The sequence below is a fragment of the Megalops cyprinoides genome, chromosome 3 (assembly GCF_013368585.1).
Source record: "Megalops cyprinoides isolate fMegCyp1 chromosome 3, fMegCyp1.pri, whole genome shotgun sequence".
NCBI lineage: Eukaryota > Metazoa > Chordata > Actinopteri > Elopiformes > Megalopidae > Megalops > Megalops cyprinoides.
In genome coordinates, this window is record NC_050585.1 from 38,051,764 (window position 1) to 38,072,393 (window position 20,630).

The 20,630-nt window shown below is 39.4% G+C and overlaps 2 protein-coding genes across 5 annotated transcripts; both read left to right on the forward strand.

The window, feature by feature from the left end:
* Positions 1–1,443: 1,443 nt before the first annotated feature.
* On the forward strand, positions 1,444–10,541 carry ilvbl (ilvB (bacterial acetolactate synthase)-like). Its single transcript, XM_036524231.1, has 15 exons — positions 1,444–2,041; positions 2,542–2,743; positions 3,190–3,317; positions 3,503–3,641; positions 3,989–4,100; positions 4,676–4,775; positions 5,148–5,245; positions 5,341–5,477; positions 6,741–6,875; positions 7,036–7,150; positions 7,836–8,005; positions 8,100–8,170; positions 8,691–8,762; positions 8,902–9,007; positions 9,130–10,541. The coding sequence occupies exons 1-15, from the start codon at positions 1,940–1,942 to the stop codon at positions 9,306–9,308; spliced, it is 1,866 nt and encodes a 621-aa protein (XP_036380124.1). The 5' UTR covers positions 1,444–1,939; the 3' UTR covers positions 9,309–10,541.
* A 431-nt stretch (positions 10,542–10,972) lies between these two features.
* Positions 10,973–20,271, forward strand: ei24 (EI24 autophagy associated transmembrane protein). Of its 4 annotated transcripts, none has more exons than XM_036525712.1 (11): positions 10,973–11,150; positions 13,618–13,751; positions 15,206–15,351; positions 15,553–15,613; positions 15,819–15,885; positions 15,980–16,104; positions 16,867–16,986; positions 17,155–17,266; positions 17,617–17,728; positions 17,868–17,942; positions 18,039–20,271. In XM_036525712.1, exons 2-11 carry the CDS (start codon positions 13,710–13,712, stop codon positions 18,199–18,201), a joined length of 1,023 nt encoding a protein of 340 aa, XP_036381605.1. In that variant the 5' UTR covers positions 10,973–11,150; positions 13,618–13,709; the 3' UTR covers positions 18,202–20,271. The 4 variants fall into 4 exon arrangements, with proteins under 4 accessions (XP_036381605.1, XP_036381603.1, XP_036381606.1 ...); XM_036525710.1 differs by having other exon boundaries at positions 10,973–11,103; XM_036525713.1 differs by having other exon boundaries at positions 10,973–11,103; positions 17,868–17,939.
* Positions 20,272–20,630: the final 359 nt, after the last annotated feature.

Sequence of the window (20,630 nt, forward strand, 5' to 3'; positions counted from 1 at the left end):
TCTTAATTTGAATAATTTGTGCAAATTAGCAAAATTCTGAGTTTCATTGGCTTGTGGTGGGCATAATTTTTGGCCTGAATACTTGCTTTTGATAATTTATTGGTCTGATGATGTCATACTCAAATCTTGTTGAGGTCCAATAGCTCAAATCTACGTTTTCATAGTTTAGGAACATTTACATTTAAAAAATCAATTGTGCTCCCCCTTGTGGCACAAACATGGGTGTCTTCAACACAGTTAAAATAGTTATAATGATATATGGGCATAGCACCACAAACAATCTTGTCAATAAGACACATTTTATCTGATCAAGTCTTTCCTGATAGCCAATTTAATTTTTCAAAGTGTGAGGAATCCAAGTGAAGGTGGACAGGATGCTCCCCTATAATTCTGGCTAACTAGTTTCGAGATGTACGTAGTTTATCTTTCAAGGACTTTGGGACACTGGTAAACCAGGAACATCAAGCATAATCAAAATGGCATTGGATTAGAGCCCCAGCCAATGTTTTTCTGGCCTCAGTGTCCAAGAAGTTAGAAAATGTACCCAAAAGGTAAGTGCTGTGATTAATCTTGGTGAGTACTCTGTACCATACTCTCTCCAGAAAGAGAGTAATTTGGAGGGATTACTCATTTTGTAAAATAATAATGTGCACAGTTGTCTGCTGTGTCTGTAGTGTAGATTAAGAATACAATAAGCCTTTCTTAAATTACCATGTACAGCATTTGTTTTTATGGTCTCTATGGTGCAGACATGATCTGAGGAACAATTGTTGATACAGCGCCCGGAGAAAGTATTCACCCCCTGGACCTTTACCACACTTTGTTGTGTTAAATTTGAAACCCTGCTAGTCCTCACATGATATGCAACAATTACAGCAGTTTTACAGCAGGGTTTGATTATAATGATTCTTTCAAATAATTTCACTGTCCCTTTCAATGAGAAGTATATTTACATACTTGACACAAAAATTTGCACCAAGACCGGTGTGGATATCTTCAAATCACGAAAAGAACAAAAAAAAAAATCATACAGCTACGTAAAAGACGTTTATCACAGTAAAGCCCTGATCCAGCATACTGTTGGCGTAAATTTCGCATAAACTATTAATGAGTTAAGACGTAATCCTGTTAAGTTAACTACTCAGACCTAACATTACCTCTTCCTAAATCGATGAGCTGTCTCAAGCCACGGGTATGTGGGTGGAATTGTATACCTATCTGCACGTCTCCTGCGCTTTATCTCCGCCCTTAAACGTTTCTGATACGTTCACGTCTATGGCTCTCCATTGGCTGATGCTCTTGTTTGTCCTGGAAGTCGCAACAACAGATGGAATTCACAATGTCTCTCTAGTAGATATGCGCAGCGTAACTGACAGTTTAATCTGTATTATTAAGGAAACAGCGGAACGCCTAGCGACAGCAGGTTGAGAACTGTTAGGTCATTTTGAGTTGGAATGCTGTACTGTTCTAGCAGGCTCGCGTGTCATGTGTCATGTATCATAACAAGCTGTATTTAACTAGGTAGCTAAGAATGTCCGGCTATTATTAATTGGGCATCGTAAGAACAAACACCTAGCAAGCTGATGCCTTGAGAGACTTTGTAAGGAATTAGCTAGCGAGTCAGCTAGCTGCCTTGTGACAGCACGGCGTTCATGTCAACAGAGAGCTCGGATTTAGCTAACTAGCTTGCCAGCCAGTTTTATGTTCTCATTCAGACTGAGCAGTGTTGGAAGTTGATACGTCGCTAGCAAGCTAGGGTGCAAATGATCGGCCACTGTCTTTGTCGTTTGTAAGATAGTGTTATTCCTACTGTCACAGTTAGCGACCAAGCTAGCTGGCGTGCCAATTCTGTAATTAGTAGATCCATTTTGCTAACACTCTTTTATAAGTAGTTCGTGAGCTTTGCTTCTTTATTGGCTTTATTTTATGTAAATTAATCATGGACATCAGCACAGTTTTGGGATGTGTTTTTGGTTGTTTTTTGGGAGGGGTGGTGTTTGCAGCTTATAAACTGGGTATATTATACCAGCTGATTCACAAGGTAAGGACCATCGTGTTTTGAAGTTGTTGTTAACACATATTTCTTGTTTTAACTTTGATGCATCATTGATAGAGACAGACCGCTGGACAACATGGCTGTGCCAGCGGAGCTGAAGTTTGCGAAAATCTTGTTTGAATACGTTGTTTGTTGTTGTCCTTCCTCCAAATGCACCTATTGTGAAAAAAAAAAAAAGTTCACTTCATTAGTCTCAGATAAATCGTACTTCCATTTAACAAAAGGTGGTTCTCAAGGTTGCTCAAAAACCTCCTATGTGGCTGCACAGCAGATACTTATCGTATTACAGGTCATAGATAAAATGTAGGTGTCCATTTTGCGCAACACAGGGGAAGCAGTAATCCTTGACCTTTGACTGGTGTTTATACTCGCAAATGACTGTCTTTTTCAGAGCAATGTAATATGATACAGCTAATATAAGGTGCATCGGTGTGAACAATTGGAACGGGTTACTCGCAGCTACAAGTGTGTGTCACTTTCCCCAGACGGAGACTAAGAGCCCGCGTCATGGTGGGGAGAGTGTGGCAGAGGTGCTGCGGGCCCACGGGGTGAAATTCCTCTTCACACTTGTCGGGGGCCACATCTCACCCATCCTTGTCGCTTGTGAGAAGCTGGGTATCCGCATCGTAGACACTAGACACGAAGCCACCGCTGTCTTCGCAGCCGATGCAGTTGCCAGGCTCTCTGGTAATTCTATCCCACCAGTCTTCGGCAGTATTGCTCTCAGTTTCCGTTCTGGCGGAATTTTTGGTTATTTGAAATCATTACCTGACCTGCCTTCCTCAGGGGGAGGAGTCTGAAGTTATGGCTACTAATTGTGAATTAAGCACAGAAAGCCCAGAAATCACATGCTGGTGCCAGCGAGGGAAAGGACAGAAAAGCATAGTGCTTTATGTATGTGTCATTGTGTTTCACCATAAGCCCCTTTGATAGCTAAATACCAAAATAAATTCAACATTTGTATATTTTTGCACTTTGATGGTCATAACCCACATCAAAGTATGATGTTTCACTGAAATAGGGAGTCAAGCAAAGTTCTTGTTTACTGAAAGGATTTGAATTCGTGAAAAAGGATCTTGAAAGTTTCTTGCCCAGATTGTCTGACTGCATTCAGTGTCTTTTACATTGTACAGGCACTATTGGTGTGGCTGCAGTCACAGCCGGGCCTGGTTTAACCAACACAGTCACAGCAGTGAAGAATGCACAGATGGCAGAGTCTCCTTTGCTTTTGATAGGGGGAGCAGCTGCTACACTCTTGCAGGCAGGTTGGCCGTTAACCTTATCTGATCATAGAACAGAATGATCTACTCAGTGTAACCATTCATTACATCAAATCTTATTCTGCTAATTTGTTGTACTGCACATAATGAAAATGGAATCCTGCAATGCCCTGCTATAAAGTTAGGCCCCTTTCCATTAACTCTCCATGTGGTGTCTTGTGTGCAGGGTCGAGGTGCTCTTCAGGATATTGACCAGATGTCCCTTTTTAAGCCACTGTGCAAGTTCTGTGCCTCTGTGCGGACAGTGCGTGAGATTGTGCCCGTGGTGAGAAAGGCCATAGCAATTGCACAGTCTGGGACCCCAGGTATAATAGTATCAATATGTACCTCTCTTAAAGCACTCTGATCTCCCTTCTTAGATGGAAAATCAAGTCATTTACATCTTGCATTTTGCAAAAATTGACTTTGTTACTTTTCATCAGATCCAATTAGAATCACAATTTAGAATGTTTGATAAAGTTACGCAAGTCAGCAGTACACTACAAATTATGTAACAGTAGTCATAATGTAACAATACAATTCATTATACATTAAAATGAAACTGAAAAACATTTGTTAAATTGCCCATTAGAAATTAAGGTAGCTGTGTTTTGCATTTTATGAGTAGTTGAGTTGTGTCTCATCTAGGATTTTTTTTTTTTTTTGCCCACAGGTCCTGTGTTTGTGGAATTCCCCATCGACACACTATACCCCTACCATCTGGTGGAGAAAGAGTTTGGTGTCAAAAACCCTCCCAAAGGATTAATGGGAAAAATTGTCACCTGGTAAAGAAAATGTTTGAGTTACAGTACATGGAATATGAGATACAAATAAATTATTAAATATATTATTTGTACCCATGTCATCAGAACATTGACATTTACATTTACATTTATTCATTTGGCAGACGCTTTTATCCAAAGCGACTTACAAGTGAAGTAGAGTACGACACAAGCGAAAAACTATTGTATGCTCTGTAATTTGTCAGAAATGTACAGAAACACGTTTTCACAATTGTTCCAGGTTTAAAATGGCTTTCCTGTTCAAGACACTCATAGTATAATAAAGCATATTTAAGTCAGATTGATTAAGTATGCAGGGTCATTTCTGATGAAAACTCCCATTATCATTTTATGTACTGTTCTAGCTACAGTGTATTTGTATGTATTTTTTTGACAGTTATCTTTAGCTTTTTAGCATTCTACGACTCATGTTCTTCAAAATATGTGTAAGGCGGGCTGTGAAATTCAGCTTGGACCATTGGAATTTAGGTCTAGTTTACTAGTTTACGAGAATGTGGTGATGCCTCCTCCTCATAGGAAAAGCATTAATTCATAGGGATGCTTATATTCTCCATCAGGTACCTGCACAATCACTTAAAGAACCTGTTTGCTGGAGCCTGGGAACCAAGGGACGTCTCCCCACAGCCCGTGCACATACCGCAGGCTACAGATGCACAGGTGAGGTTACCTGCCATATGCACACTGGGGCACTGTTTGTTGGGTAGGACAACATACCTGTTAGGGAGCACCTGAAATGCTTTATAACACTTGTTTCTTTGTCATGATTCTGAAGAACTCCAATGTGTTTTTGTTACAATAAAGCTCTAAATCACTCAGTCCCTTCCTTATCAAGCCTTAATTCTCTCCCAGCAAAGGCAGTGTTTTTTATTCAACACCACGTGGGGTCACCAGGACTAGGAGGCAAAGTCAGATATGTCATGTCATGCATTGTCAGACAGATAACCTTACTTACTTACACAGCATTTTGTTGAGCATCATGTATGGATAATTGTTTCTAATAATTGTTTCTGTTTCTGATAATTGTTTCAGGTACAGCAATGCGTGGAACTAGTGAGCAGAGCCAAAAAGCCAGTCATTTTACTTGGCAGCCAGGCAACATTACCTCCAACACCTGTGGATGAAATCAGGTGATGATCTATTTTTCCAATGTGAAATAGACTGTGCGATAGCCGTCTGTAATGTTATTTATGTTTTAAATATAATATGTTTTAAAACATTGCAGGAAGGCGCTGGAGTCTTTGGGTATTCCCTGCTTCCTTGGTGGTATGGCCAGGGGCATGCTGGGGCGCGACAGCCCTCTACACATCCGGCAGAACAGACGAGATGCCCTGAAGGAGGCTGATTTGGTGCTGCTGGCCGGTGAGGTGCATCTCTTGTTCACCAGAGCATTTAGTCATTTGTAGACATGATACAGAGTTCCATTTCCAACAAATTGTGTGATTCACTGTTCTGTCTCAATGTGCACATTTACTGGTGGTTTAGAAAGTTTGTGCTGATGCTGCATGACCGTGTCTTGCTTTTCCTTTGGAATTAACCCTGCAGAATCCATGGTCTAATTGTTTTGTCTACTTGGAGAGTGTCAGTTCTGTCTCAACCACTTGCATCCCGTAAGTTAGAGCTGTGGATGAAATGTGTTGAATGGGGGAAAATAAACACTATAAACGATGCATGTAATGATAGCTCCACATACTGAGGTTAGAACCAGGATCAGCAAATTACAATTACACATGCCTCTATTCATTTACACTGGGGTCCAAAATTATTGGGACACTCACTTTTTTTCTGAAAGCCCACAATATTTTTGCTGCATATTCCATCAGACATTGGGAAAGTCATATTTATGTCAATGTCAATTTCAGCTTCATCTTCTGTGACCATGTTCCAACCTTGTTAGGTTTATGTAGGCTTCAGTATGAGTGTTTAATTAGGGGGCAGGGAAACGTTCAATCAGGCCTAATTAAAGTGATGGTCATTTTTGTTCACTTGTCTGCACTCAATAAGTATGTAGGTACCTTTTAAAATTAAGTTAATGTCATGGAATTGTCAATTTGTTTGGCAGAATTAATGTCATACATATTATTAAAATGTTGGAAATAAGGGTAGTCATCAGGCAATCGTGTGCCAGCCACATAAAGAGATGTTTTGAAAATGTTAATAGTTGCCAAAACATGTAACTGTTTTCGCCACACCATAAATTAGGTTCGAGTGATAAAACTAATAGCTACATGGACACATCCACACTTAACCACAAAATGCCCAGGTGTCCCAATAATTTTGGACCCTAGTGTATTTTCTTTCATCTATAGCCTTACTATATTACTTGGGTTTCTCTGATTTACATGCGCATAAGGAAAAACTCCTGATATGTTTGACATGTTTTCCTGATCCGATTCGGGATGCTTTTCTTGGGTTTTTGTCGATGCACACTATGTGCAGGTGTAACAGTTGTGTTTATGTATGGCTGGATTGCTGGTGTTCTGCTGTTACTTTAATATGCTGTTTTAAAAAAAAAAAAGACGTAAGACTAGGATCCTTACTTCCTGTTATGGCAGCTCTAGCAGTTCCTGCCTCTAGTAAAGGACCCTTACACTCATGCTCATAATTACGGTGATGAATCCACAGGCACAGTGTGTGACTTCCGTCTGAGCTACGGGAGAGTCCTGAACCGGCGCAGCAAGATTATCGCTGTCAACCGTGACAAGACCCAACTTCTGAAGAACTCTGACATGTTCTGGAAGCCGACTGTTGCCATCCAGGGTACGGTGCTAACTGGGAAGCACAGACAATACAGATTGGTTATCTTCACATATCTTTTGCGTTTGTGTTTTTGCTATGCATATGTGTGTTTTTCTTGATCTGGCTGTTGATAGCCATTTTTAAAGTCTACTTGTCACCTACTTGGCCTACACCTGTGCAGGAGATGCTGGATCCTTCTTGTTGCGCCTCTCCAAGGGTCTCACAGGCCACCGATGTCCAGCAGATTGGCCTCAGAGTCTGAAGGATGGGGATATCACCAAAGAGAATGCAAACAGGTAAACTTGTTGAAAAAAACACATTTAATAATGTAATAATAAAAATTCTCACTCATCTTATCAAATAAAGATCTGTATCTTTTCATTATTTTGATTGAATTTAGAATGGGCATTTTATTGGAATCGCTGAAATGGTTTAAGTCAATAAAGCTTTTCAGCTAAGCAATGTAGCTTATTCTGTTATGCCTCAGTTTTACAACAAAAATGGATTCATGTTCTGTTTGAAACATTTTAAGACAAAATAATCGCCTTGACCATATTCTGAAGTAGGGATATGCATCTCCATCACTGAGGCCGATGCGATACACATCTTGATGCATTGCCAACGATCCGATACATTAAAGAGACATATGAAGCAACTACTAATGCGATACAATATGATTCACTCCGATGCAGTGCGATTCAACACGATTTGATTCAACACAATGCGATTCAACGCAATACGATGCGATGCAAAAGAATGTGATGCTATGCAATTCAATATGGTACAGATAGTTTTGCAAAGATGTTAGAAACGATGCATCCCGCGTTCATCCCAAATTGTATCTGGTGCACACTTTCTGCTGGCTTGGTGCACCTTCTGAAATCCATTCCATTTGGTGTCTTGAAAAAGTATGTATGGAATTTTCTGTTCACACACTTCTTTTTAACGTTGTAATGATCTGAATGTGTTTTTGCTCTACAGAGAGAAGGCAGCAGAGAAGACAGAGCGACACCTCAATCCACTGAATGTGCTTCACCGTGTGGATGTGTTGATGGCTGAAGACAGTATCATTGTGGCAGATGGTGGAGACTTTGTGGGCAGCGCCGCCTATATTATGAGGCCCAGAGGCCCTCTGCGCTGGCTGGATCCAGGTTAGACATCCCAGCACTGTGTCATTGTGTTTCCAACAAGCAGTACATACTCTGCAAATCAGAATTTGCCCTTGAATGTTCTTCTTACTTGAAGGTGCCTTTGGGACTCTGGGTGTTGGAGGAGGATTTGCACTTGGAGCGAAACTCTGTCGGCCTGAATCAGAGGTATGGTTTAAATATGACTTCCTGAGTAGCTATACTCAGAAGGACACTGATAATAACTACAATGAAAATATGTAAATCATTCAAGTTCAAATGAATAAAACTCATCACTAATAATAATAATAATAATAATAATGACCTTCAGCAAAAACCATAGCATCATTGACATTTCAGGGCAATATTTTAATACACCTTTCCAACATATATCTAATCAATCCAGGCCGCTTACCTCTTCTCAGTGTGGTTTGAGATTTTATACTGATACTTTATTTTCTCTCACTCACTCTCTTCTTCACTTTGTGAAAGAGAACTGGTCTAAGACAGGTCTTATACCTGTCTTAGATCTGCTTAATAATGATAACAAAATTGGGATTATTATTTCTTTACATTTTAGGGGCCAAGTTTTTAAAACGAAACATTATCTGTAGTTTACTTTTGGTTTGGTCATTTTTGAGTAGAAGGTGGGTTAAATGTGAGGGAAGATGATCTTCATGTGTGTTTCACAAATGTAAAATACTTTCAGGTGTGGATTATCTATGGAGATGGGTCACTGGGGTACAGTGTGGCTGAATTTGATACCTTCACTCGGCACAAGGTACAGTTCGTGTTTTAACTTTGCACTGAAAGAAAGGCTGCCTGTTTGAGGAGATGGATACAAATAGATACAATAGATACAAACTGTTAGCTTTGTACAGTACGTGTCCACAATAAATGTTTCCATACCTTTGTCTAAGACCCCTGTCATCGCTCTGGTGGGGAATGATGCCTGCTGGAGTCAGATCTCCAGGGAACAGGTGCCCATCCTGGGCAGCAACGTGGCCTGTGGGCTGTCCTTTACAGGTGAGTGTATGTGCTTCACCCAGATGTTTTAGCCAGTTGTCTGTCTGCCTATAGCCATGACTTGTGGCCTCTATTTGTTACTGTAGTTTAAATATACCTGTACTCCTGTTACCCATTATTAGATTACCATGTTGTGGCTGATGGTTATGGAGGCAAGGGCTACCTGATCAGGCGAGAGGATGAGGACAGATTGGATGACATCATCTGTAAAGCCCAGCAGGAGAGCCGCGAAGGCCGGGCGACATTGCTCAATGTCCTCATTGGGAAAACCAACTTCAGAGAGGGTTCCATCTCGGTGTAAAGCTCCCCAGTCTGTTCTGGTAGCCTCTGAGAGCTTTTGTGGTTAACCTTCCTACCTTGAAATCCAAAATTTATGAAGTGCAGTGGTATACAGGATACGGTAGAAAGCTTCTTGACATTCCTCACAATACACTGCTTTTAAGTGAAAAACAGGAAGTCTCCTCCATATTGGCTGGTATTGTCCACTGAATGATGCATCATGAGGCCTGATTTTTAATTCATTATTTTGCTAGTGTGTGGTTCAGTTTTGATGAATGGGTTTCCACAGAATTTTAAAATGGCCAGTCAAGGTACTATATCTTGGTAAACACTGCACACTGAAAAAAAGATTGCAAAGTCTATATCTTAAGAAAGACATTTATGTTGCCTGAAAATTGAAATATTAAATTCACTCATTTTTACACCACTCAGTTGTTCATGCTTTGCCTAATTAGGTGGTTGAACAGTTTTCCAAGAATTTCCATGTTGGCAAGCAAATGAATGATGTAAAAGTAAACAGGGTACTAGTCTGTAGGCAGTAGTGCTTCTTCACAGCATATTCAAATATCGTAGAAAAGCTGCTGGTGAAAGACTTCTCTGCTTTGTCATTTGACTTGAGAAAACTAAACAGGTTTTTGTTGTCTGTTGAGCTTGAAGATAGTATGCCTGTATTTGATGAATGTAGAACTCCACCAGTGTGTAATCAAACTGACTTATGACACAGAATATATTCATATTACCAGGATTTAATCTTAAATTTGCTGTTTACAAACAAGAGACGCATATTAACTGAAGCACTGCCTGAGTTTAAATTGCACTGACAACCTGTTGTTTTACATCATCATCTGGATTTTTTTATGCCTATGTATAAGCAGGTTAAGTCCAGTTTTATGTTGTGTGAATTGGGAAATAATGCCTTTTATTTTTGGTTGCCTATTATATCCAATTTATTTCATGGAACATTATATTTTGAATCAATTAAAGGGAGCACTGTGGTACAAATCAAAAGTAGCTATAACACCATTGATTTATTCTCATTTTGATTTTTTGTGGGAAAAGTTTGTGTTTTATTTTAATGGGACATTCCGTTGTACAACAAATGCTAATAGAAGCTCCTATATTATTATGTGATTTTTATAACAGATTGCAGACACCTTTATGCCTCTCCATGTATCAGGAGATTGAAGGGAATAATGACTTTGTGAAGGATTGTATTGTTTGGGATAGGTGACATTGCTTGGTTGCTGAAATAAAGAGGGAAATCAAAACTAAATGGTGTCCTGATTCCAGTGTGGTTCATATGATCTTTCATTGCACATGCAAAGTACTCACAGTACATGTGAAACAATTGCGTAACTAAATGTTGTCAGCCATACAGACCCTATTTTCTAGCTAGCTATACTGCGTTCTTGGCGCTGTACACGCCGATTTGAAACGAATAATTGCGAGGTTTTCATGTGTGGTGAGAAAGAAACACGACAAAAAGCGACAAATTTAAAATAAATAAATAAACGAGTGGACTTGATAAGCTGGAGGGTGGGATAAGATGTCAAAACCTACAGAGTTGAGAATGCAGAGTTTAGCACACCGAGTTTTTCGCCAACGTGAGTGACATTTGTTGACTTCCTGGACGCCTTGTTTTCGACTTTGTCACTGCATATCCCACAATCCTGTTTGGGAGTGGAGAGTGCGTAATGTCCTACTGTACAGGGCCCAAGTACTGGGTTGTGTTTAGAATTATGAGACAATAAGTCGTGAGTCAAGGAATCGAATAAGGTTATCAGAAGGTGTCAGAGAAGCGGATGAGGTAAGAGAAGGTAAATGGGAAGACTTCAGCGGCATCCTAACAGCTGGATCGTCTCAGGTTACCAGTTGTTGTTTTGCTAGTTAGCGAGCACTGTGATATAGCTACCTAGCTAGCTGGGCTGCTTTGCTTGCTAGTAACGGTCTAAGTACTGTAGGTAACCAGCTATTGTCTAGCAAGTACCTGATGTAAGAAGCCAGCTAAAGCTTTCTCGCTCATATATGTTGACACATTTACACGAACACATTTTCTAAAATATCAAACACCAAAATACAGTGAGATAGCTTGCTGATAGATATATGGCTAGAGATTTGAACTAACGTGAGTCAGCTAGCTAGCTATTTGTGTATGACACTCCATTGGTAAATACAACAAGCTGTTTACCATTGATTAACGTTACTTTACAAACTTATATCTAGCACTAGTTATTACACTCAGTCGTATTTGGAACATAACATATCGGCTAGGTTGCTTGTTAAGTTAAAAGGCCAACTAGCCAGTTGGTTGCTTGCCATAGCTAGTCTTGCTAGCCTTGCTAGCCTACTAGCTATAATATAAGTTATTTCATTAGTTAGCAAACGACCGCTCTAACAAGCTAGATAACTTACCGAGCACATTTTCTGCTGACATTTTTCAGTTTTCCACTGTTGTGTGGCTAGCTAATGAAATGTACTTTTGATATGTTTAGTTCTGTTTTTGTGCTTTTGTATATATCCTTATTCAAACATATCCGAAACTTCACATCGTTACACACTTAGGTGGCGTAACAATATTTTTACCAGCTGTCTACAATAGTCGTTGTCGTATCTAATACAGATGTTACTTCTATAAAGTGATATTACAGTTACTCATCTCGGCAAACCGCCATATCATCTGTCCATCAGAACTCGTGTATTTATTACTTTACTGTTATAGTAAAATAATAGTAATACTAGTACTAATAACGTTAGTCACCGACGGGATGCTCCACCTCGGATAACTTAATACGTATAAAATAATGGTAAAAATACAATATCAAGCAAAATCTCTAAAATACACTGTAGTTTGGCATAGAAGACCACATTAAATATAAAAATAAAATTATAATTGTAATGTAAATCCTGAATTTTGGTCAGTCCAAGCCACCTGTGTTTCAGCCAGTTCTCAGATTTTAAAAGGTAAATACCTTTTGGTTTTTCAACCTGCAGAGTTCAAATATGGTCCTTTTTTCTGCTTCAGTGGTAAGTCAGTATATTAGCCTAGGGTAACTTTCAATATGACCAGAAAAAGTCACTCTGAGTTCAGGTTAAATGTTAGCAGTATTTGATACAAATGTTTTGCAATGATTATAGTAATAATAGTGGAAAAATAGAGTCCCTAGTTTGGAATGTTGCAGTGGGGAAGTGGGAGTGGAAGCATCAGTTTGATGCTCCATGTCAGCTTTAACCCATGGCTGTCAGTATTTCAGAATTTTTGCCATTTGAAAGAACAGCTTCAGTTCCCTGGCATGCCATCCTAAAAATAGTCAGTGTTGTGCAAGTTCACACAGCTCAAAGCTAGCTCAAAGTTCAGTTCACACAGGTTAAAATGAACAAGTTCACGTTCATAGTTCACAATTTTGAATTTTGAACAAGTTCACAGTCCCAGTTCATTTCTTCCATTTTTTTTAATGAGGTGCTCTGAGCTTATCTTTCAGTAGAACCTCCCCCCCCCCATCATTGCCACTTCACTGGCCACTGTATACTTGTACATTCAGAAGTTATGTATTTTACTAGTGGAAGTGCAAAAGCAAATAAAGTAAGAAAAAGTTCAAACCACAAAGTAAATTCCTTTGTTACTTGCCACCACTTGCACTAGCCATTTTGCAAAAATTGTTTAAACTAGCCAGTGTTTACAGTGCACCATGTACTGTCATATAAGGGTATTGTCCAAGGACTATTTTATGTGTACGTCTACAAGCGCAGTGATTGTTAGCGGGCAGTTGGTTGCGAGCTGTCGAATTGTCTAGCTGATGAGTTGCACTAATAAAAACGTCTCAGGTATGCAATAACGCCGTCCGTGTTTACTCATCAAGCAGTAACTTTAACACACCCAAGGATTCCGAACGAGCTCAAGTTCACGTTCTTTAGTTGCGAACGGATACGTTCAAATTCACCATTCACCGGAAAAATGAGCACGTTCAATGGACGCGCCCTTTTAACGCGTTCATGCACAACACTGAAAATAGTATTCATGTAATAGTGAGACATTTGCCGTTGTCTCTATGGTTGTGAAAATGGAGCTCTATGTAGTTATGTTTTGTACATGTTATGGTACTGGCCAGCATTTATAACTTTGAAACAATTTTGACAACCTTTGTCTTATATATGGAATGTCAGCCACGAAAAGTGGTCATTACTATATTCTCAAGTGTGCCATGTGCCAGCAAATGTTTTTGATTGAATACTGTTCCAATATGTATAGCACCATGTAAAAAGGGGGAGGTAATAATATGGAGTCTAATGTTGAATGTTGTAGTCTCACATTCATGCTCATTTTTTTCTGACAGGTTGTTGGACTCTCCTCTTGCCACCATGAGTGCTTCCCAGGTCCCCAACCCCCCTCCCTTCTACAGTTGATGACGCTGCAGCTGAGCTGGAAATGGCAGACAGTATTAGGACCTTCCTCTGCTATGTTGCAACGGTCAGCACAGCACTTGGTCTTCTTCTGAAAAGACATTTTAAAAACACACTATGTTAGAGTCCGCATTCATGAAGATTCCGTAACTATTACTAACAGTAGTCTTGAGTCATTCAATGAATGCTGAGCTTGTCATAATCAGCTCTTAGTCCGACTAAGTTTAATTGTTGTTCATGTGTTTGCTGGAAAAGCCACTTGATGTTCATGAATGTTCATTGCAAGTTTGTTTTTCCAAATATTGTAATGGGTTCCAGACACACAAGTATCTTTTCACTACAATTCATAGTATAGAAATGTTTCAGTCTGGTGTGTTGCTGTGCTGTGCTATGCTCAGAAAAACACAATGCTTTCTGTTGGAGGCAGTGCTGGCTACAACTCTTTGGGCTATACTTTCTCATTGTACACTTACCTATGTGTATGCATTGCTAAAATTTGAACTACATTTTAAATAACTGTTCAAGTAAAATGAATGGCTGTGCACTCATATTATGCCCACAAAATAAGGAAAAGGTACTGCCATGTACCAGTGTGGTCGATATGGTAAATGTGAAAGTGCGAGTCTTTCTTTTTAGTTTGCACCTCAGTTATACCATTTCTTGATTAGAACAAGAAAAGAATGCTTTTACATTAACAATGGAGACTCTTACTGTTTCATACTTGAGCAGAATACAAACAAGCAGAAAATGACCCAAACAGCACTCAAACATAAAGAAACCCAAGCAAAGTAAAGTGGAATTCAAGTGTAACGGGTTTCTTGGTCAAACATAAATCACAGAATCACTTGTGGTCAGTGTTATTCTTTGAATGTTCCACACTAATGTAATACTTTCAACAGTATTTTTTTTTTAAATAAGGGTTGATATTTTTAGAATATGCCAAGATAAGTGGCTTGTTTATTTTTGATTTTCCCAAAACCCCACTGCAGATGCTTCTATACTTACAGGGGTAGTCCAGCTCTGGCCTAATTACAGGCAGAGTGGACTGCATTCAGAGAATCAGTCAGCCATCTCACTCCTGGTCTCCTGATATTATCTCAGGATCCACAACGGACATTTGACTGCATTGCTGTTTGCACTCAGTGACTCTCTTATCTTTTCCTTGAGCTTTATCACTTCATGTTCCCAGATAGCACATTTGAATCTAGATGAGTATCTACTGAGGAAGTATAAATGTATACTTTCATAGTATGTTTTACGTAAGTGGGGCACAACGCCGGTGGATTTGTACGCTTCAGTTACAGATGACGTTAGTGGTTTGTGCATTGATGGAAGAATATTGTCAAAGGTCTGTGAAACAAAATAATGTGCTTTAGGAATCATTTGGTAGGGGATATGACGTCCCTCTCCGGTAGTTAGAGATGCGCAAACAACTGGATATGAGAGCAGCACAACCACTGTGGATTCGTATTGTAGAATGTCTCAAGTTATTCAAACTAATATATGTTTGTGGCATTCAAGGGGATTAAGGACTCCATTTTGGGGATTGGAACGATCTCCAAGCTGGACACCCGTATTCAGCAGAAAAGGGAAGAACAGAGGCGAAGACGGGCCAGTGGAGCATTGGCGCAGAGACGGGCACATAGTGTGGAACGGAAACATGAAAGGTTGAGTGCTTGATTTAGTACTGAACGATATCTGAAGGGCGAATTTACCTGCTAACAGTCCCTGTTTCTCTCAGACACTTTTTTCCAAGATTTGCACCTTGCATTTTTCTGAAATTCCTGTGAATTGTAATTGCTCTAAAATCTGTACTTTGAATGAAAACTATGCAGGGTAATTTTATGTGTGTGATATTCTTTTTCCAGTGAACCAAAAGTAGTAAGCCGAATTTTTCAATGCTGCGCTTGGAATGGTGGAGTGTTCTGGGTAAGTGTCTCTCAGATGGTAATTTGTCAGTTCAGAAAAAAATTTGAATAACAGTAAGTGTTCTAAAATTAGCTCTGTGTTTAACACATGTATGTACTGCAAAATAGGCATTACTATTGTACAGAAACAAAAAGTCATGGAACGAACATTGTGAGCATCGTATTCACTAAGTAGTTTTCAATTAATTTTTTTTTTTCCTTCACAGCTCAGTTTATTTCTATTCTACCGGGTGTTTATACCACTTCTTCAGAATCTTACTGCAAGAATCATTGGTATGTATACCTAGTGGGCAGTAGGACAGATTATTTCATGCATGCTCTTGGTTATAGGCCTGGTGTTAACTGTCACTGAACCATTTCCTGTCAGGTGACCCTTCTTTGCATGGTGATGTCTGGTCCTGGCTGGAGTTCATCCTGACTTCTGTGTTCAGCGCTCTCTGGGTGCTGCCTCTCTTTGTCCTCAGCAAAATCGTCAATGCTATTTGGTTTCAGGTGAGCCTCTAATCACAGTGCTCATAAAACTGCATATTTTGGAGCAGGTTCATTTTCACTGAAGTCTAAATGAGTGTCTTGAAAATCAGTTCCAGTTGTGGCCTTAAACAAAAAGAAGACCTAGTGGTCATATGTAAACCAAGGCATGATGTCTGTATAGGTGTCTGAACTCTGTTCCAATTACATGTTTTTACATGGGAAGGAAAAAAAAAGGTCTCACAAGCATTGTGAGAGATATTTTGTCTAGTCACGACATTTACACTTTTATTGTTAAAACAAAGAATACAACTACAAATTTTATTAATAAAATAAGGCTTTTTATTTTAAACAAAATAATCATAACAATAACTGCTCCAGCAGTGTCATGAACTGCCTCAAATATCATGCAAAGTTCAAACTGTCATTTTCTATTGAATGCTGAAAAAACATATTGTAAAGTTGAATCTAGTGATTTGAGTGCACTTGTGATTGGGCTCTGTTATGTTATCAATTAGAAGTATTTGCAATAATTACTTCTCAAGATGAGATGCTATTCCAAGGATTCCGTATTAAGTACTTCACTCATAATATAACTGATTAGAGCTCTGATTTCCTTCCCTTATGGTCAGCAGTTACATGTTTAGTTTTTATTTCCTGTTTGGGTTGTCACGGGACTTTCATGTTAAGTATTGTGACTCACTGTCTTAGTCTAGAGTGTATGCACCAGCTTACTTGACAGTGAACCCGATAAATCAAGATCCTCTCTATGTGTGACTGCTTCAGGACATTGCTGACCTGGCGTTTGAGGTATCTGGACGTAAGGCCCAGCCCTTTTCAAGTGTTAGCAAGATCATTGCTGACATGCTGTTCAACCTCCTCCTGCAGGCCCTCTTTCTCATTCAGGTACTTCATCCAAGTTTGTGTGCCTTAAATAAAGACTTCACCTCAATAACTAAGGTTATTTCCAGTTAAAATGGACCTGTTAGTTCTTGTTAGTTAGTTATTGTTCTGTTGCATTTGTCTTGGTGGATTTAGGCAGCATGTAATTAAATGGATGTTATTATTTTTAAGGGTATGATTGTCAGTCTCTTCCCCATCGATGCCATTGGTCAGATGGTCAGTCTTCTCCACATGTCTCTGCTGTATTCGCTCTACTGCTTTGAATATCGCTGGTTTAACTACGGTGAGTACACTTATTTGTCTGTACTGTGCCTTTGCTGAGGAATACTGCACTTAAATTCTTGTATCAAGGTTCAGATTGGCTTTGATTTGTTCACACAGGAACATTGGAATTATGCCCAGTGGTCCAAGTTTTTGACCCTTAAAAAGGGGTATTTTTGCACCTTCAAAGAAATGTTAATATATATGACACAACATTTTGTAGGTGCTTGAACTGTCATTGTTTACAGTTTATGCCAGCACATCTCAGTGTTGGTTTCAGAACAGCCTGATTGGTTTGAACATATATACTTTCCTATCCAATTGTATTTTCAACCAAAGTCCCCAGTAATAGCTCAGTATTCTCCCCAATAGGCATTGAGATGCACCAGCGGCTTTCCAACATTGAGAGAAACTGGCCCTATTACTTTGGCTTTGGTTTGCCCATGGCTTTGCTGACTGCCTTGCCATCTTCCTACATCATAAGGTACATGTTGTAAACACATTTGTCCAGAATAATTGTCTGATGGATCGTAACACCACTGTTTTTCTTATTTCAAAGGGATAGGTTGTCTTCGTCATTTGGAATTTAGTTGTAACATACATCTTCCTTCCTTCCTTCCTAGTGGCTGCTTGTTCTCCATCCTGTTCCCCCTCTTCATCATCAGCGCCAATGAGGCCAAGACTCCTGTTAAACTGTAGTGAGTTCTGCTTTATGTTCTCCTTGCTACGATACTGTCCTTTCCATGAACCTAGTGACCCTAAAACATGATCACCTCCCTCCTCTTTTCCCACAGCCACTTCCAGCTGCGCCTTTTCTCCCTGGTGGTGCTTATCAGCAACAAGCTGTTCCACAAGACGGTGCACCTGCAGTCCTCCCTGACGGCCTCTGCCTCCTCCGAGAGACTGCCTTCCCCTCGCACCTCCCCGACCCGTGAGCGCCCCCTGCCTGCACAGTGAGCTCCACCAGGAAGCAGCTGAATGCACCACATCAGTTCCCGAAGAGAAGGGAAGCATAAAATCACACAGGCAGGAGGACTGAAGCTTATAGACCCCGAAGACCCTTCAGACAAAGGGATGATATTTGCTTTATTAGGAGAGGGGGTTTCTGAAGTCTTTCTTTTTTTTTTCTTTCGTAGTGCGTTTTCATAGCAATCTGATCAGGCGTATTTAATGTGAATGATGTGTGCAACCACAGGACTGCCCTGTGCCTCACATATACATATATACATACATGCAGATATTTATATATATAATTTTTTTCCTATATTTTTAATGTTTTGTACAGATTATGTGCCATTTGTCTAAAGAACTTTTCAATCACCTCAATGACACAAGTGTACAGACATGTTTTCCCCTGACTGATTTTCCTTAAACTTATATGTGATGCATTTATTACTCTGAACCCACTGTGTCTTTTTAATCCCAAAACTAATCCTTCATGCAAGGTCAGAATTAGAGACCAGGCAATGTACGAATTAGGATTTTCCCATTACTGACAGACTGAACACCATGGAACCGTTCAAGTGCTATGTGATTTTAGTCACAATATTTTTCCCAATACAGCTGTGAGCACCTGCATCTTGGTATTGTGTCCGTTAAGTCAGTGAAGAGAGGGTGAAGCGAGTACTCTTTTACAGATAAATATATCAGAGGCAAGTGAGGTAGGTCTGCATGTTACCATTGAGGGAAACACCTATGCTCAGTAGAACAGCCCTGTAGTTTTTTGTCATGTGATTTTATTCTGTCATGTGAATAATAGGATTTTCTTCTCACACCTAAATCAGATTAGCTGCTGCTACACATTTAGATTTTTTTTTTTGAATTGCTTATTTTCAACAATTCATCTCTGTAAATTCAGGGAGTTACTTAACTTACTTACTGGACCTGCTGTCCAGGGATTTTTGATTCTAAAGGGAGATGTTTTATACTGCCTTATGAGAGGAATCTCATTTATACAGTTCCGAATATTCTACACTTCTCTGTTTCTATGAAAAAAATAAAGCAATCTACTTATACCAGCCAATATTGCAGGCAATTGAAGGGTAAGAAATGAAGCTTTATTAAGACGTGTTATATCGATCCCTTAAGTTGGGACACAGGATGCCATTCATCTCTTAAATTTTGAAAAAATCTAAATGTATTATTTTTTTGCATTAATGAGTAAATACTGGTATTTTGGTTGTTCATATTGTCCCTCCACAAAGGGCAGACATGACTGCATACCACACCTACCTTTTCTTACCAGCAGTTTAATTGGGGAATTTGATGCTCTTTCTTTGAACCTCTTCAACTCACTTTGAAGGCAATTTGAAGGCAGCTTTTTGATTTGCGTGTATGGGCAACATGAAGATCAATCATATCTGGTTTTATGTAAATGTGTTTAGAAGTCCAGTTGTATACAGATGCAGGGATGGTGGGTGTAAAATGGTAGAGTGTTAGTAGCTTTTTGTGAGCCACATAACTTTTGGTACTGTAATAGATAGCTGATGATTTTTGACTCTACTGCTGGCTATAAGACACTTCTTAACCAGTCCTGTGTTTTGATGGATCCAACACTAAGCACTAAAATGCAGAAAAGCATCCTGAGAGTTCAGTTCCAGGCTTCCACAAGCACATACCCATCACAGCAACAGTTGTCTGTACAATGTGGTCAATGTATTCAAATGACTTGAAATGTTTGTTGAAGACTGAGGCATATTATAAAACACATTTTGGAGGTCAAGGTTCCGATATGTATGTGAGAAGTAGAAGTATGTTGTCTGGGAGCAGTGGCAGATTTTAGTGACAGCCTCTCTGTGTTCTTCATGTATCACAGTAGGCTCTGAATGTTCTCCTCATGCCTGGACAGGGTCACCATCACCTAGCTTTGATAAAGTGATGTTTGCTCATGGGTTTGGGGGAGGGTATTTTAATAAATGGTATTTAATTATTTTAAGGAGCATACAGTGTTATGTATGCAGATTCATTATTGTGAGATTTGTAAAAGCATTACACATTTATTTCATTAAAGGTGGTCAGTATACACTTCATATGGGAAAGTGCGTGTTCTTTTCACTTAGATTGTGTGTGTAATCTGATGCTGATTTGTAAGACATTCATTTTGCCCAAGACAAGCAATTTATAATTCCATGCTTACAGGGATACCTTTTGCATGTGATGATTATTTAGAATTTTAAATCAACCGTAAATCCAATAAATATCTAAGTAACTTGAGGTTATTCATAATTTCATACAAACTCGCATACTTCTTCATTTGAACTTGATTTACCACTATTCTAGGGACACGTCATTCCTAAAGCGCCACGAGAAACTTGACTTAACCTTGGAGACACGCCCGGCCAGGTTAGATTGACGGCTGTTAAACGAATGAGAAATTCATCCGGGTT

Excerpts from the sequence above, each read along its gene's own strand:
- ei24 (XM_036525712.1), top strand. The coding sequence starts at position 13,710 with ATGGCAGACAGTATTAGGACCTTCCTCTGCTATGTTGCAACG. Across the intron at positions 15,352-15,552 it reads GTGGAACGGAAACATGAAAG|TGAACCAAAAGTAGTAAGCC; the intron begins GTTGAGTGCTTG and ends TTCTTTTTCCAG. Across the intron at positions 16,105-16,866 it reads TCAATGCTATTTGGTTTCAG|GACATTGCTGACCTGGCGTT; the intron begins GTGAGCCTCTAA and ends TGACTGCTTCAG.
- ilvbl (XM_036524231.1), top strand. The coding sequence starts at position 1,940 with ATGGACATCAGCACAGTTTTGGGATGTGTTTTTGGTTGTTTTTTGGGA. Across the intron at positions 2,042-2,541 it reads TATACCAGCTGATTCACAAG|ACGGAGACTAAGAGCCCGCG; the intron begins GTAAGGACCATC and ends CACTTTCCCCAG. Across the intron at positions 5,246-5,340 it reads ACACCTGTGGATGAAATCAG|GAAGGCGCTGGAGTCTTTGG; the intron begins GTGATGATCTAT and ends AAAACATTGCAG.